The sequence below is a fragment of the Lithobates pipiens genome, unplaced genomic scaffold (genome assembly GCF_037356315.1).
Source record: "Lithobates pipiens isolate NorthernLeopardFrog02 unplaced genomic scaffold, aLitPip1_a1.2 Scaffold_22, whole genome shotgun sequence".
Taxonomy (NCBI): domain Eukaryota; kingdom Metazoa; phylum Chordata; class Amphibia; order Anura; family Ranidae; genus Lithobates; species Lithobates pipiens.
Genome location: NW_027507784.1, coordinates 11,975,358 through 11,993,053, shown reverse-complemented (window position 1 = coordinate 11,993,053; position 17,696 = coordinate 11,975,358). Strand labels below are relative to the sequence as shown.

The 17,696-nt window shown below is 46.1% G+C and overlaps 1 protein-coding gene across 1 annotated transcript in view; it reads left to right on the top strand.

Moving 5' to 3' along the window:
* The first annotated feature begins 2,267 nt into the window (after positions 1 to 2,267).
* The window catches only part of LOC144000376 (uncharacterized), a 38,591-nt gene continuing 23,162 nt past the window's right edge, over positions 2,268 to 17,696 (top strand). The window contains exons 1-3 of the mRNA XM_077494178.1: positions 2,268 to 2,726; positions 12,453 to 12,573; positions 15,048 to 15,121. Of these exons, the coding sequence (XP_077350304.1) occupies positions 2,411 to 2,726; positions 12,453 to 12,573; positions 15,048 to 15,121 (511 nt within the window). The 5' untranslated portion in view covers positions 2,268 to 2,410. The remainder of the gene's footprint in view (positions 2,727 to 12,452; positions 12,574 to 15,047; positions 15,122 to 17,696) is intronic.

The following is a 17,696-nucleotide window of genomic DNA, read 5'->3' as shown; positions in this document are numbered from 1 at the left end:
AAAACAAAAAAAAAAAACGATCCTGGCTTCCTAGCCAGATCGACGCCGTTAATTTGAATACCGAGGCCGGGCGTGACGTCATAACATCGCGCCCGGCCTCCGAACGATCATAGAGACTCCGGGGACGATCTAGTCCGCCGGAAATCTCTATGGTTACTTGCTGGGGCCGGCGGATCCTGTGACCGACTCACCGAGGGAAACGGTGAGTCGGTAGAAGCACCGGAGGGCGGCGGGAGGGGGGGGCGTCGCCCGTAAGAACGATGAAGCGGCGGAACAGCCGCTATGATCGTTCTTATGGTGTAGAGAATCGCCGGCTGAAAATGGCAATATCTGAATGATGTCTGTGGCCTGGGGCATCATTTAGATATAACCACTGAAAGCCCATGACGTCAATAGACGTAGTGTGGGAACCAAGTGGTTAATAACAACAACAAACCCCGCAAAGATTAGGGAGGTAGGGTGGGAAGCTCGCTCCTCGTGACCAGACTGAGCTTGTGGAGGAAGCCACTCCCCCCCTCTAACTGCCTAATTCTCCGCCCTCTCAGCTCTGTTCCCATCCCCTCGTGACCAAAGCCTGACTCTTAACCCCCTAGTTAAAGAGAAAGTAAACCCTGATGGGTTTACTTCCTCTTTGATTCCCTGCAAAGGCAAAGCATAATGGACTACTATGCATCGCATCGCATCGCATCGCATCGCATAGTAGTCCATTATGTGTCACTTACCTGACACAGGAGCCAGCGAAGTCACCGCTGTCCCCTGTAGTCCGGCGCATCCATCTTCTCAGTGGGGTCTCGCAGCTCCGCCGCTGTCATTCGGCGGAGCCGTGATGACGTCACTCCCGCGCATGCTTACGGGAGCCGACACGCGCGGCAGCTCCATTATTGGAAATGCCAAGCTCAGTGCGCCTGCGCGCCGCTGTCTACGGCGCATGCGCCGTACACAGCATCGCCTGTCTTCGGGCAAATATCTCCTAAACCGTGTAGGTTTAGGAGATATTTCTTGGACCTACAGGTAAGCCTTAATCTAGGCTTACCTGTAGGTCAAAGGGGTTTGTAAAGGTTTACAACCACTTTAACTCCATCATGCCCGCCCTGCGCTTAGTATTTTCTTTACTTTTTGCTCCGGGCTCTCTGGAGAGGGATCAGGCTGAACTGATCCACTCTGCGAGAAGACCCAGAGCTCTGTTTGCTCCCAGAAATATATGCAGTCTCCTAGCATGCCTTTAGAGCCTACCTCTCTGGGATAGGCCAGGGCTGCATCTGTATTCATGCTGCCATCTGCATAGCTCCACACCTATCATCCAGAAATGTTGTTAGTTACCTGGACACAGAGGGGGATATCAAGCACACTGGCAGCAGAAGAGCACACAGAGCAGACCTAGCTAAACAATCATAGCTCACCAACTAGAGTGAGCCAAACCGTGCTTTTACCTTACCAACTCACGACCACACTGACTTCAGTAAATGTATCTATCAACTAACACTTATCGAACTATCCTAGCACCTACCTAGGAGGGTGCTACATAAGTGTCAGAATATTTTAGAAGCCAGTTCTTATGAATAACAAATCATTTATACAGGGCTTTTTTTATCTCAGAGAATAGGTGCAGGAACTCAACCATGCCCGCCACACTCACATACCTGCCAAATGGCATCGAATAATAGCTCTTCCCTCTGCATACAACCCCTTCCCTCCACTGCCCTCATTTTCTCCCCCCTCCTTAAGATCTTCACCATCTGTCATATATCTCCCCCCTCCTTAAAATCTCCACCATCTGTCATATGTCTTACCTTTGTTACAATATTAAGCTGAAGCACCTATCTGGCTGTAGTACCTCCCAGCAGACTATACTATACTACAATCAGTTGCAAGGGAGATTATGCAGTAGGAGCATCAACAACTGGTCACCAGGGAAAAAATGGAGACCGCAGAGGGTGCCGCCTACCACGCACCCTTTCCTGCCCATGACTGCACTGAACCCTGAGCACCTGTTCTGTATCTCCCTTGTCCCTGTCTGGCACTCAGGATCTGACCTGTGGGAGCTACTGGGAGATAAGCTATCACTTGTAAATGCAGAAGCTGCACTTCAGTGTTACCGAGTGATAGTGGTGAGCAGGGAGCAGAAGACTTGAGCCAGAGGTGGTGGAACTGAGTTCCCCCTAGTTCCTGCTGAAAAAAATCCCTGCATTTATATAAAAGTGTATAACATGGAACTGATCATAGCATTTGAAAGTTTTAACTTTAACTAGGCAATAAGGAAATAAGGTGTGGATATTGCTGTATGTACTTAACTGCTGTAAACAAGTGTAAAATGTTGATCTCATGGGCAGTAAACTCATCAGGACCTGGACTCTATAACAGCAGCACGTAGTGCAAGAAATTCATTTGTAGAGAGAACGTACCATCCGATATGGACATAGAGAAGCTCAGAAGTTCTATTACCAGTTTTAGCTTGGACAAATGTAATAAGGGCAATCAGGGCTTCAGCAGAATCCTCATCCAGCTCTTCGGCTTTTTAGGTCATGGGAAATCCGCTTTCATTAACACTTGTATCTACGTCCTGGAGGATGGGGAATATGATAACTGGGCCAAAGCTAAAGAGGAAGATGGAGGCAGTACAACTGAGCGAATCCCATACAAGCTCACACAAAACATCACACTGGTGGATAATCGAGGATTGGGAAAAATGGACGGTTACGAGACCGGAGAGATCTTCGCTCAGCTTGGTGAGTGCCAGAATCATGCAAACAGGGTTGCCAACCACCAGTAAATTTACTGACAGTTTGTAAAAAAAAATAGATTTTTTTTTTTACAACTGCCAGTAAATATCAGGGGCTGATAATTTCATGCTGTGTTGACTTTTTAAGTGTAAATCAAGCAAATGACTTTGTTATAGGTATTGTCGGTGTTTCCATATCATGGTTATACTGTTCAAATATTCACTGTTAGTTTTCAATAGGAGTTCTGTAATGTCTCAGGTTGCCAGTAGGGATGAGCTTTGCGTTCGAGTCGAACATACGTTCGACTCGAACATTGGCTGTTCGCCCGTTCGGCGAATTCCGAACGTTATGGGCCGTTCGCGCCAAATTCGTGTGGCGCTCACGGCCCACAATGCACTGCGTCATCGCAGTACATTGCTGGCTCATGATTGGCCAAGCATGCACTGTGACCCCGCATGCTTGGCCAATCACAGCGCCAGCAGCGAGGAGAGCCATGATTGGCCAGAGGCAGGATGCCTGTGGCCAATCATAGCTCAGGCTGTGTAGTACACGCCCCACACTATATAAGGCCGCCAGCGCGGCGGCCTAGTGTAGTGTGTTGGCGTCTGAAGCAGTTAGTGGGTGTTCTGTGTACCTTCAACACAGTACACACCGATCGTTATCGGACGATTTTCGATCTTGCTCTTCTGTAGTGGTTGTTGTCTGCTTGCCCTGACCGCAGTATACACCGCTATATTCACCTCACCTATATAGCTAGTGATCTATCTTTTATAATAGAGCTTGCAGTCAGTAGTGTTAGGAGATAGTGCGTGGTGTCTGCGTGCTCTGTACCCAGTACATACCGCTATATCCACCTACATAGCTCTTCTCTATTTGAGACCACTTGCCATCTGCAGGAGTTATTGGAAGTTGTGTGTGCCTCCAGCACAGCACAGTATACATCTGTATATACCCCTTTATCTCTGGTGTTCTATAATAAAGGCATCTGCAGGAGTTAGTGGGTGTTGTGTGCCTCTAGCACAATATACACTACCCAACTGCTTTTTTACCCAACTCCCTTCAGGCCATTACCATGTCTGGAAGGCCAGCAAGGAGAGGCAGACAGGCGCGAGCCGATAAAAGAGGGCAAGCAGGCTCTGTGTCTAGAGGCAACAGTGCTGGTCGTGGACGCGGTGCATTGTCATCAGCACGTGGCCATGGGACACGCTTGTCCTTCTTTTCGGCAGCTGGACATGTTGAACCGCAACATGCCAACGACTTGGTAGAGTGGATGACCAAGCCCTCTCCATCCTCCTCATCCTCTCTCACCCAGGCTCAGGGTACTAGCAAAGCAGCTGCCAACGCATTATCTTCCCTCCTCTCAATGTCATCATCAGTGACTCCTTCCCTAGACCCACCACGTCCTCCTGAGGAGTCTCCTGAACTCTTTGAGCACAGTATTGGATACATGCTCCAGGAGGATGCCCAGTGTTTTGTAGCCTCTGATGATGACACTCAGCTAGAGGAAGGCAGTAGCGTGAGCGCAGAGAGAGGGGATGCTCAAGAAGGACAGCAATCTGGCAGTCATGTTCCACAAGCTGCAACATACTGCCAGGTTTGCTACAGCGATGAAGAGGGAGGGGATGATGAGGGCACTGACTCCACGTGGGTGCCTGGTAGGAGAGAGGAGGAGGAGGCACATGTCCAACGAGGCAGGATGCCCTCCGGGGGCCAGCTTAGGGGCAGCACACCGACTGAATCACACCGCAGAGCTCTGCCTGTGCAGGGCGCTGCCTCTGCGCGTTATTCTAAAAGTTCTTTGGTGTGGGCCTTTTTTGAGACGAGTGCATCAGATCGCACCGCTGCTATTTGCAACATATGTCTCAAGCGTATCTCGCGTGGCCAAAACATCAGCCGCTTGGGCACCACGTGCTTGACCAGACATATGTTGACCTGCCATGCAGCTCGTTGGCAAGCGTACCTCAAAGACCCACACCAAAGAACAAAGCGGACCTCTCCTTGCTCCTCATCAGCTGGCATCTCCAACCCCACTAGACCTTCAGTCCTCTCTGAAACCTGCTCTGAGAGGAATGAAGGTGTAGAATTAGGTGTGTCACAGCCAAGTGCTTCCGGGCACTCTGCTAGCAGTACACCCATGTCCGATTATAGCAGGCAAATGTCCCTGCCCCAGCTGCTGGACCGGTGAAAGAAGTTCACTCCCAGCCATCCACATGCCCAGCGGTTGAATGCTAGCTTGGCTAAATTGCTAGCACTTCAACTGCTGCCTTTTCAGTTGATAGACTCGGCCCCCTTCCGTGAGTTTGTACAATGTGCGGTTCCTCAGTGGCAGGTCCCCAAACGCCACTTTTTCTCACGGAAGGCGATTCCGGCTCTCTACCGGCATGTGGAAGGCAATGTCCTTGCCTCGCTGGACAGGGCGGTCAGCGGTAAGGTGCATATTACCACTGACTCATGGTCCAGCAGGCATGGACAGGGACGTTACCTGTCTTTCACGGCCCATTGGGTCACTCTTCTGGCAGCTGGGAAGGATGCAGGACAAGGTGCAGTAGTGTTGGAGGTTGTTCCGCCACCACGCCTCCAAAATGCTACTATTGGTTGTGATACACCTCTCTCCTCCACCCCCTCCTCTTCTTCTTCCTCCATGGCCTCTTCCAGAGCTCTGTCCTCAGAACCAGCGGTGCTCCGTAGGCGTTCCAGGGGCTACGCAAGTATGCAGGCAAAACGATGCCATGCCGTGCTTGCGCTGGTTTGTTTGGGGGACAGGAGCCACACTGGGGCGGATGTTTTGTCAGCTCTGCAGGGGCAGGCCGAGAGGTGGTTGACGCCACGCCAGCTTAAGCCAGGAATGGTGGTTTGTGACAATGGCACCAACCTCATCTCTGCCCTCCGACAGGGACAACTGACCCATGTGCCCTGTGTAGCTCACGTCCTTAACCTGGTGGTGCAGCGGTTCTTGGGCAGGTACCCCGACTTACAGGATGTCCTGAAGCAGGCCAGGAAAGTCTGTGTGCATTTCCGCCGATCATTTAATGCCTGTGCTCGGCTGGCTGAGCTCCAAAAGGAGTTGAACCTGCCCAAGAACCGCCTTATATGTGACATGCCCACCAGGTGGAACTCAACGTTGGCCATGCTGCAGCGGCTGCACATGCAGCAGAGGGCCATCAATGAGTACCTGTGCGACTACGGCACCAGGACAGGGTCAAGGAAGCTCGGTTTTTTCTCACCACGCCAGTGGGGCATGATCAGGGATGCATGCACTGTCCTGTCACTGTTTGAGGAGGCCACAAGGATGGTGAGCAGTGACAGTGCATGCATCAGTGACACTGTACCTCTTGTCCACCTCTTGGAGCATACGCTGCGTGGAATAATGGACAGGGCACTTGAGGCAGAACAGAGGCAGGAAGAGGAGAACTTCCTTGCCTCTCAAGGCCCCCTTTATCCAGACAGTGTTCCTGCTGTGCCACCCTTCACACAGGAAGAGGATGAGGAGGAGGAAGAGGAGGAGGAGGATGATTGTGTCAGCATGGTGGTGGAGGCTGGCACTCAGCATCAGCAGCAGCAGCAGCAGCAGTCTTGTAGGGATGATTTACAGTCCCAAGAAACACGTGGACTTGTACGTGGCTGGGAGGAGGTAGCTGCGGATCATGTTGTCCTTAGTGACCCAGAGGACTCCGGACCGAATGCCTCAGCTAACCTATGCTGCATGGCCTCCCTGATCCTGCAAAGCCTGCGGAAGGATCCTCGTATTCTTCGGATCAAGGAGAGGGACCATTACTGGCTGGCCACTCTCCTTGATCCACGGTACAAGGGTAAGGTTGCCGACCTTATCTTGCCATCGTAGAGGGAGCAGAGGATGAGACATCTCCGGGAGGCCTTGCAGAAAGGTCTGTGCAACGCGTTCCCAGAGACTGGGAGGTTACAAACTCTTGGTCCTGGACAACGTGTTGCTGAGGCATCGGTCAGAAGGAGCGGTGGAGAAGGTGGCCGTCTGACTGATGCTTTCAGACAATTTTTTAGTCCGCAGCCCCAAGGTATGATCGGTTCCAGCAACCATCGCCAGCGTCTGATTTACATGGTGCAGGAATACCTAGGGGCAAGGTCAGACTTGGACACCTTTCCCACCAAAAATCCTCTGGCTTACTGGGTCTTGAGGATGGATCACTGGCCAGAGCTTGCACAGTATGCAATTGAGCTACTGGCCTGTCCTGCATCCAGCGTTCTTTCGGAACGCACCTTCAGTGCTGCTGGTGGCTTTGTTACCGATCAGAGGGTGCGCCTGTCCACCGAATCAGTTGATCGACTGACCTTCATCAAGATGAATCAGTCTTGGATCACCCACATTTACCAAGCACCTGAAGCTGATGTAACAGAATAATTTTTTGGGAAATATCACATCCCTTCAAGACTGCCTATGCTGATGCTGAGTGACTGTCCTGTTATGTTGATTGTCTATCCTCTTCCTCCTCCGCTGATATGTTGGAAGAACATTTCTTGTTCTGGGTGATGCCTAAGGCCCAATTTTTCTGCCCCTGTTTAACAGGGGCGTTTAAGTCCAATTTTTGATGCAATGCTTTGCAGCAGGGCTAATTCCTGCAATAAAACTAGAGTATATGGGAGAGGTTGCAGTGTGGTGGCACCAGCACCAGTGCCTAAGGCCCAATTTTTCTGCCCCTGTTTAACAGGGGCATTTAATTACAATTTTTGATGCAATGCTTTGCAGCAGGGCTAATTCCTGCAATAAAACTAGAGTATATGGAAGAGGTTGCAGTGTGGTGGCATCAGCACCAGTGCCTAAGGCCCAATTTTTCTGCCCCTGTTTAACAGGGGCGTTTAATTGCAATTTTTGATGCAATGCTTTGCAGCAGGGCTAATTCCTGCAATAAAACTAGAGTATATGGGAGAGGTTGCAGTGTGGTGGCACCAGCACCAGTGCCTAAGGCCCAATTTTTGCTGCCCCTGTTTAACAGGGGCGTTTAATTACAGTTTTTGATGCAATGCTTTGCAGCAGGGCTAATTCCTGCAATAAAACTAGAGTATCTGGGAGAGGTTGCAGTGTGGTGGCAACAGCACCAGTGCCTAAGTCCCAATTTTTCTGCCCCTGTTTAACAGGGACATGTAATTACAATTCTTGATATAATCGTTCACAGCAGGGTGCTCCAGCGCCCACCAAGAGTCACTTTGAGGGCTTACAATGTTGTAGCAAAACCAACACCTCATTCCGCCATTTCTGCAGAGCATATAGGGCAGGCCCCTACTTTAAAACATCTCCTACTTGCAAACGGAAGGAGACAACAGCAAGTGAGATGAAAAAAGATGGACGACAAAACAAATTATACAGGGGTGATAACCCTTCCCTATGTTTTCCAAAAAGCTTAAAAATAGTTTTTTTGACTGGAGCTACACTTTAAAAATGTACCAGTTGAAAATTACAAACAGATTCAACTTAACACAACAAACCTACACAGTCCCTGTCTTGTTTGCACTGCCTGTATACTGCTGTTCTGAGTATATAGGGCCTGGGGGCCACACGCATTTCCTTTTTTTAATATGGGTACAGGGTTCCCCTTAATATGCGTACAAGACCCAAATAGGCTGGTAATGGGCAGGAAGGGCTACCCATGCCATTTTTCTCAATGATTTTCAACCATATTGCAGGAACCAGATATAACATTAAAACCGCAAGCAGCTTTAAATTGTGTTATTTCCGTTTAATGTCATTTTGTGCAGGGACTGTTCTAAACACGGGAAACACGTGGCACTTCACAGGCATACTACAGACACCCCCCAGGCACCATATTTAAAGTAATATTTCACTTTTTTTTCACTTTAATCGTCATTAAAATCAGTGCTCCCGCCAAAACGGCCATTTTTAAAAACATTTTAGGCATTGACCCATGTCCCCTGGGGCAGGAGCCAGGTCCCCAAACCCTTTTTAGGACAGTATCTTGCATATTAGCCATTAAAATTAGCACTTTTAATTTCGAACGTTCGAGTCCCATAGACTTCAATGGGGTTCTAACGTTCGTACGAATTTGGGGTCCGTTCGAAAGTTCTGGTGCGAACCGAACCGGGGGGTGTAACCTGATATAAGAGCATTGTACACAATGGATTCACCAGTAGGGAGGACATGCTGCCATAACCAGATGGGGCAATTCCATTACATTAATCACCTCCACACTCCCTTGCTTGGCTCTCTTAAACGCTAAGTCACTTTTGAGAACAAAAAGGAGAAATGTACACGGCTGGATATGTAACAACTCAGAAGTTAAGCCCTTAAACAATTTCACTGAAAGGTAATATAGATACAGTATGTTAAGATTATAGAGAAGGATCGAGAAGAGACAGAGTAGAGCTGTGCATTGCTATTATCTTTCCGGCAGCCTCAGCCTTGCTTTGTTGAACGTCCCTTATGGCAGCGCCTAGCTCCCCATTCCATTATAGACAATAGTTTGCCTATTATCTTTAGAAAAGTCCCAGATTTATAATCAAGATTCACCCTCCCTTCCCTGCAGACCTTAATGGGGTTCGCAGCTAAGTTTTGGTTTTGAAAATTTCAAACAGCATTTGATGAACCCCCCCAAAATCTAAATAAATGTTGTGTTAACAGATCTATTTATATCTATCAATGTATCTATCTATATCTATCTATCTATCTATCTATCTATCTATCTATCTATCTATCTATCTATCTGTAGCACTTACCCCCGAAGGAGCTGCTGATGAATGTATAATCCTGTACTCTGCCTATCAACCCCAAGAACAACCCCTTTGGCACACCTGCATGGTAATATGAGAGTCCATTCACACAGGGGCAACTTTGGATCCGACTTGAAGTCCTCCCAAGTTGTCTCAAGTTGCGCAACATGATGAAATCAATGTAAGTGAATGGAGACATCTTAATGTACACTACTGAAGTCACTCTGACTTCAGAAAAGGTTCCTGTACGACTTCAATCCGACTTCTAGGCGACTTGTACCCATTGATGTCAATGGAAGTTGCCTCCAAGTCGGATCTCCTGTCTTAACTGAAGCAACTTTCCAGGAAGTAAAAAAAGTTTTCTAGGTAAACCCCTCCCCCCCACAGAGCTGATTATTATGTGATTGGCCACTGGCAAAGTCCCCTGTCCTGGAGGCAACTTCAAGTTGCCTTGTAAGTTGCCCCAAGTCGCGCTGTGATTCACACTCAAGTCGTGTCCAAGTTACCTCCCAAAGTCTTGGTGGAAGTCGCGTTTCCCCTGTGTGAATGGAGTCTGAGTGTAAGCCCTTGTACACAGGGTCGGACATTCCGACAACCAAATCCGTCGGATTTTGTCCGACGGATTTTGTCCGAAACTGTTGCATACACACGATCAGACAAAGTTGTCAGAAAATCCGATCGTTCGTAACGTGATGACGTTATTTCGTTAGGACGGGACTACGTTCAGGCTAGTAGCCAATAGCTTTGGTGTAGGAATTTGATCTGAGCATGCGTGGCACTTTGTCCGATCGGAATTCCCTACACATGATCGGATCATGTTGTCGGAAAATTTTATAGCCCAGCTGGAAAACTTGGTCCACACACTGTCGGATTATCGGACAACACGGTCCTATCGGACATTGTCCATCGGAATGTCCGACCGTGTGTACAAGGGCTAAGACCCAGCAGTAAAGAGAAACACAGTAATAACACACTGTACTGTATATTTACTCTCACCTTGGTACTCGTCACTTCACCAGCTGTAGTAATAGATAGAATCTCACACAGGTTACCAATTAACCACCTGAAAGTTTACTGAGGTAAAAGTTTAACACAATTAACACTGTGATAACTCAGTCATTAAATGGCAATATAGCAGTCAATGTAAATGTGAGCCTGTATTCAAGGATCACCATAGATAGCGTATGCAAACAGGTGCACAGTGGGACAGGTACCCAATACCAATCAGCAGCTATATTGGGCACCTTCCCACTGTATCCTCTGAGCACACACACACACACATACCAATTCTGCCTCACAATGCTATGAACATACAATAGCACAATACAATATAACTTTGTATCATATACTCAAGGGCTCCCCCTAGGTTGCAATACACTGTTCACTCTGCAAACCGAAGTTGTGCTGTTTTATAGCAAATGACAAAGTCTCTTGTCTTCTTCCTCTTGAGCTAGCTCATGGTATTATAATAGAAGTGACATGCTAGCAACCGAGTGCGTGCACACGTAAGACACCTGTAGAATGTCTTCCTTAATGAGAGATGCAACTCAGCATTTACTTTGCAGTACAGGGAAAGCAAACCCTGAAGATCCACTATACAGGCATACCCCACTTTAAGTACGCAATAGGGGTTTATTTACTAAAGCTGGAAAGTACAAAATCAGGCTCACTACTGCATAGAAACCAATGAGCTTCCAGGTTTTATTACCAAAGCTTAATTGAACAAGCTGGGGTTGGAAGCTCATTGGTTTGTATGTAGAAGTGAGCCTGATTTAGCACTTTCCAGCTTTAGTAAATAAACCCCCATTGTGTACTTAAAAGTGGGGTAGGACTACAGATCCCACCAACAGTCTGGAACTAATTCAAACAGCAACAGTGCATTACACCAATCTGAGCAAGTGCCCGCTCACCACATCAGGCCCAAATGCTTGTTAGACTCTGCTCTTGATATCTCAGTCCAGATCTAAACTGGCGCCATCACACCGCACTGCTCCTTCAGATGGCCAGTGCCTGTAATGCAGGAAAACTTTGGAAATCCTGGTTCCTCTGGTCCATCTGCACATTGGTCCAGCTGACTGTGCTCCGGAACTCCTCATGCCCTGTACACACGGTCGGACATTCCGACAACAAAATCCGTCAGAATTTTTCAGATTTTGGCCCAAACTTGTCTTGCATACACGGTCGCACAAAGTTCGAATCGAATCCGAACGTTCAGAACGCGGTGACGTAAAACACGTACGACGGGACTATAAACGGGCAAATAGCTTTTGTCTCATAATTTATTCTGAGCATGCGTGGCACTTTGTCCGTCGGAATTGTCTACACACGATTTAAAATGATCGTATTTTGTTGTCAGAGAATTTTAGATACTGCTCTCAAAATTTGTGTGTCGGAAATTCTGATGGAAAAAGTCTGATGGAGCCCACACATGATCGGATTTTCTGAAACGCAGACCGATTCTCCTGCTCAATCAGCAGGGCAGTTCACAAGGATCCCTCTGGGGCGGGCAATCTGCTCTCCTCTGTAGGCTCCAGGCGCTCCCAGCCCTGGGCCCACACACAGCCCCTCTGTTGTTTTTTGAATGGCGTCCGGAGAGAGAGAAACGTGCCACGCCTGTCCCTTTTATTTGCTTACCCAGAAGGCTGTTCTGTGGCTTGGCCTTGTGGGTAAGTGAACTGGGCATTGTGGGTAGGTAGTTCCTTGACTGAGCCAAACACATGAGTCACTTGAATGTTGAACTACAAATCCCACAGTTCATTGCAACGCTGCTTTACAGAAACCAAGAAAAGCCTTAATATCATTTAAAAGAAAGGACGCTAGAGGGAGCCAAACTCTTATTTAAACAACATCACATTATTTAGCATTATAACTTGGTAACAACACCGGTGCTACATATCTATCTATCTATCTATCTATCTATCTATCTATCTATCTATCTATCTATCTATCTATCTATCTATCTATCTATCTATCTATCTATCTATCTATCTATCTCTATCTATCTATCATCTCTCAGACTCTCATACTTTTTTTCAGGTAATCTGATACCTCTGGGTAAAGTTGAATGGCCCAAAAACTTTGAGCTTGTTGATCGGATAACTAGTGCAGAAAAAACAATGACAACATCTGACTTCATATTTCCGGTATTTGTACACAGGTAAGAGAGTTATATTAATAAAGATATGTAACACAGCACTTTAAGGTAATAGATTAATAAAGATATAGAGTCCTTCAAAGTCTAAATTATGGTAATCAGGATCCAAAAAGGCACCTCAGATGTGCATACAATATTGCACATCGGTGACGTGAAAGATTCCTCCACCTAGACCACAGCACACAGAGCCTCTTACCGTCAGTTGTGGACCACCTAATAATAAGTAGTGAACAGCACTCTATTAAGCAGCAAACATGGGCACATCTCCAGACAGCCTCCAAAAAGTTATGGATCCTCGGATCCTCTGATTTGATCGCTCCAGTGTAGGTGAAGAAATCTTTTACATCGCCGTTTTCATTATTGTATGCATATCTGAGGTGCCTTTTTGGCTCCTGATTATCATCGTTTGGACTTTGAAGGACTCTATATCGTTATCTATTACCTTAAAGCTCTGCATTACATATTTTTACATATTACATATTACATATTACATATATTATATATATTACATATTAAATATTACATTTTTTTTTTGCACTGATTATACTGTATGCTGCTCCAACATATTCTCTAGAGCAGTGTTTCAATTTTTTTCGATTCGAAGCATAATCTCGAGGCAACCCACTCTAAAATGTGTAGCACTCTCTAGTGTGTGCTAGGAGTAGTGTAGGGTTGGTTATTGTAGGTAAATTTATTGTAGGTAATTTTAGTTAGCTCAGGGCTAAGCCTGAGCTGTTGAATCTGGGTCAGAGTTCAGTGAGTTAGGCTGGATGACTTATCCTGACAGCTCCCCTGGTTCTTCCCCATTTATGAAACATTGGAGAATGTTCTAGAGCTAGTGGGCAGGAGGTTAGGAGGAGCTGCCATTGATATTTATAAGACATAGCCCTTGTACACACGGTCGGAGATTCCGACGGAATGTGTCCTATCGGACCGAGACAGGGTAAGTGCCCAGTAGGGGCGAAGGGGGATCTCATTGGCAGCATTGGATGGCACAGTGGCAGCATTGGATGGGACAGTGACAGCATTTGATGGCACTCATTTGATGGCAAAGTGGCATTACTGGGAGCGTTTGATGGCACAGTGACAGCATTGGATGGCACAGTGGGAGCATTTTATGGCACAGTGGCAGCACTGGGAGCATTTGATGGCACAGTGGCAACATTGGATGGCACGGTGGCAATGTTTGATGGCACAGTGGCACCGTTTGATGGTTACAGTGGCTGCAACTGAGCGGCACAGTGGCTGCGTTTGATGGCACAGTGGAGGTATTTGATGGGCACAGTGGCTGCATTTGATGGCACAGTGGCTGCATTCGATGGCACAATAGTACCGTTTGATGGGCACAGGCACAGTGGCTGCGTTTAATGGCACAGTGGCTGCTTTTGATGGCACAGTCGCGGTATTTGATGGCACAGTGAGGCTGCAATTGATGTTTTTTTTTTGTTTTTTTTTTATTTATTTATTTGCGCCCCCCCAAAAATTTTGAGCAATAGCTGCCACTGAGTAAATGTGTGCAGATTAAGCCTTTGTTTTTGGAGCTTGGAAATTTCTTTGGTTTTGATTTGCATGCGTCGCCCCTTCCAGGGCGCCTTGCTGCAAAGGCCACCTATAGGTGGGGGCAGTGGCCACTTGTTTACCCTGCTGTCTCTGTATGCTAGAGTATAGATGGGTGATGTCAGCAAATCTTATTTTGCAGCAAAATTATTGACTGCACAGTCATTCGGTTGTTTAGGTGCAGATTTCCTGTAAAAAAAAAAAGTCTTTATTTTGAGGGGTTGCATGTCTTTTTTGGTTTTACTTATTTCATTTCATGTTCTTTGTTTTTGTGTTTTTGTGTTTTCTTTATATCATAAAAAAGGTCATTTAATGAAGTAGACCACAGGAAGCATTGAAGGAGCATTGTTAAAAATCCCCCCCCAAAAAAATCTTCGCTTTGCTTTTCTCGGCTACTCTAATACATTCAACCAAAATTGCAACATTTTGCTGAAATCTATCAATTTTTAATAAAAATGTTAGAGTAATTAAAACTTTCAGTGTTGCCAATTCTTTGTGCTAACCAATCCCAACAACTGCTGAAGCCCATCATTATCACCCCTAGGAGGTCCAGCGCAGTGTTTGCTAGCAGTGTTAGCCATACTGCTTAATAGTATTGCACATAACTGCACATTTCTAAAAAATTCTCAATCATTTCCCCCCTGTTTCTCTTGCTATTGTCAATTGTATTTGCCAAATTATCAATAATCTCTTGCCTCCTACATATCACATATGTGTGGCAGTAAAGAGGGTTGGGTTTTAATGCCCGCACCCCTCACATATGTGCTCATGGATGGCCAAGGTATATGTGCTTGAGAGCACACTCACAGTGCACCCCCTGCACAGTGCCCAGCTAATACAAAAAATATAATACCTGCACTGATATACATATATATTATTATTTTTTTTTTTGTTCTCGTTTTCTTCTCTTCCCTTCTTAGTGTCCAAAGCACAATCGAAAACGAGAAACAAGAAGATATAAAGAAAGTGCTGCAGACATCCACACGCCTAACAGGTATAAGGTCTGGTTAAGTATAAGGGGCTATTGCTTTTCCAAATAGGAGGTGCACATTCTAAATACAATTATTTATACAAACTTCAATAAGTGGAGAAAAAAGGAAGAGGAAATCTGCGCTACAGTGTATACTTAACGAAAATGTGTGATGCAGCAATTCTAATATATACCCAAAGTGAAATATACATATAAAAACAAAGAAAAAGAAGAGAACTGCGCAATCCCTAATACTTCTATTAGGATGTAAACCACTCTACCTTAAAGAAGTGTATCTTGTGATCTATTATTCTAACACACCAAACTAATGACTAAATAAACCATAAGGCATTACTTATAACTAAATACAGTAAACATATATATTGCCCCTCATAGGTTATGAACCAAAAGGAAAAAATGTACAATTCTAAGTCAGCGATTCAAAAACAAGAAACATATAAAGTAGAATCAAACAGTACTGAAAATGTATGTGATAACATAAAGTCCATTAAAAGTCCAACTGGAGAAACACCCTGTGTAGAAGGGATCTATTCAATCGTAAAACTTTTCAATCAACGTGAAGTAAAACCAGGTGCACCTCCACCAGACAAGTAATAATAGCCCCTTACCAGACGTCCCGGTAGGGAGCGCTTAATCACAAAATGGGTCTGAAGATGGATCAAACTTGAGCCCTCCAAATGGAACACTTTTACGTAGGACAGGTTAGGAGATACGCCAGTCATAAACCATCCAGCAGGGGAAAACGCTGTTTGAAGCGGGACTCAGATGTGTAGCATTGTAGGATCAAGGAAGGTTCACCATAGGGAGGAAAAAATGCTCCAAATAGTGTAAAATCATTTATTAAAACAAAAATATAAAACAAGAGATGCACTTACAAACATAAAAGAACATCGGGCATATCATCAAACTGGGCAAGCGTCGGCCGATCGCGAACACCAATCGATATCCCTTCTGGTACCAGTTCACATGAGGCAAGTCAGCGTGTCACGCCACCCAACGCGTTTCGTGAAAAATTCACGTCGTCTGGGGTATGGGTGACACGCCATATTGCCTCCATTATCTAGTGAATGTTGGAACAAGCCACCTCCTCCATTGTGTGAGAGCCTGTTTCACTTCCGGGATCAAAGGACCAGGCCTCACTCTCATATCCAATAGAGTGATAGCCTGTTTCACTTCCGGGATCAAAGGACCAGGCCTCACTCTCATATCCAATAGAGTGAGAGCCTGTTTCACTTCCGGGATCAAAGGACCAGGCCTCACTCTCATATCCAATAGTGTGAGAGCCTGTTTCACTTCCGGGATCAAAGGACCAGGCCTCACTCTCATATCCAATAGAGTGAGAGCCTGTTTCACTTCCGGGATCAAAGGACCAGGCCTCACTCTCATATCCAATAGAGTGCGAGCCTATTTCACTTCCGGGATCAAAGAACCAGGCCTCACTCTCATATCCAATAGGGTGCAAGGTCAGAGAGCCAAGGCGGCGGAAATGATCCATGCAATCACCCGCCCCTCCCTGTTTACGACTGTAAAATGACGCTCCTTACAACGGCGTGACAACACGCCGTACGTAACGAGCGGATGACGCCACATCGTACGTCACGAGCGGATGACAACACGTCATACGTAGCGAGCAGATGGACGGCGCACATCACCCACTACAAGGAAATATGTGCGCTCCATCTGATGCCAAGTCTCACTTTCAATACAATGTACGTAACTAGCGGATGACAACACACCGTACGTAGCGGGCGGATGGGCGGCGCACATCACCCCCTGCAGGGAAGTGTGTGCGTTTCATCTGGTGCCATGTCTCGCTTTCAATACAGTGTAGTCGTGGCTCCAGACCTCCATAGCAAATAAATCTTCCTCCATATCACGAAGGAGGAAGAATAAAGAATTATATATATATATATACCTCAAATAAAATTAAATTAAAAAGGGAGGAGGGGACTAGTCCAACCACAAAATTAAAAATTATTAACTAACACTTAATAATCAAAAATGGATAAAACATACAAGGCACTTTGTAATACATGGCTAACTCAATATGTGGTTAAACACTTCATAATATTAAGATAGCGGTATTAACTAAGCTACAAAGTTCACCCACAGCAAAAAGTGAAAGGGGCATACACAACTGTATTATGTAGAACTCAATACATTATGAGAAAAAAGATGAGAAAAAAGATATTTCTCTCTCAAAATGGAAAGAATGGGAGCTTACAAGAAAAACCATCAAACGCTACATTGAGGTAGAAAAATCCACAAATATCCAGATCCCACAATGTCTGATGGAAAAAGTCATAAATGCTTTACGTCTGTGCCTAGAACACTGGCAGGAACAACACGTTAAGCATTATTAATAAACGCATTAACGTCTGTATCTGTGTTCATACCGTAAGGGGTGTAAGTTTTTAGTCTATGGATCCACGACATCTCCAGCCGTGAGATCTCTCTGACCAGAGCTCCCCCCCTCCAGTGGGGTTTGTACTTATCAATCCCCATGTACAAAGTGTTAGACGGATCCCTTCCATGTTTCTCGTCATAATGTCTAGAAAGGGGATGTTTGTCAAAACCC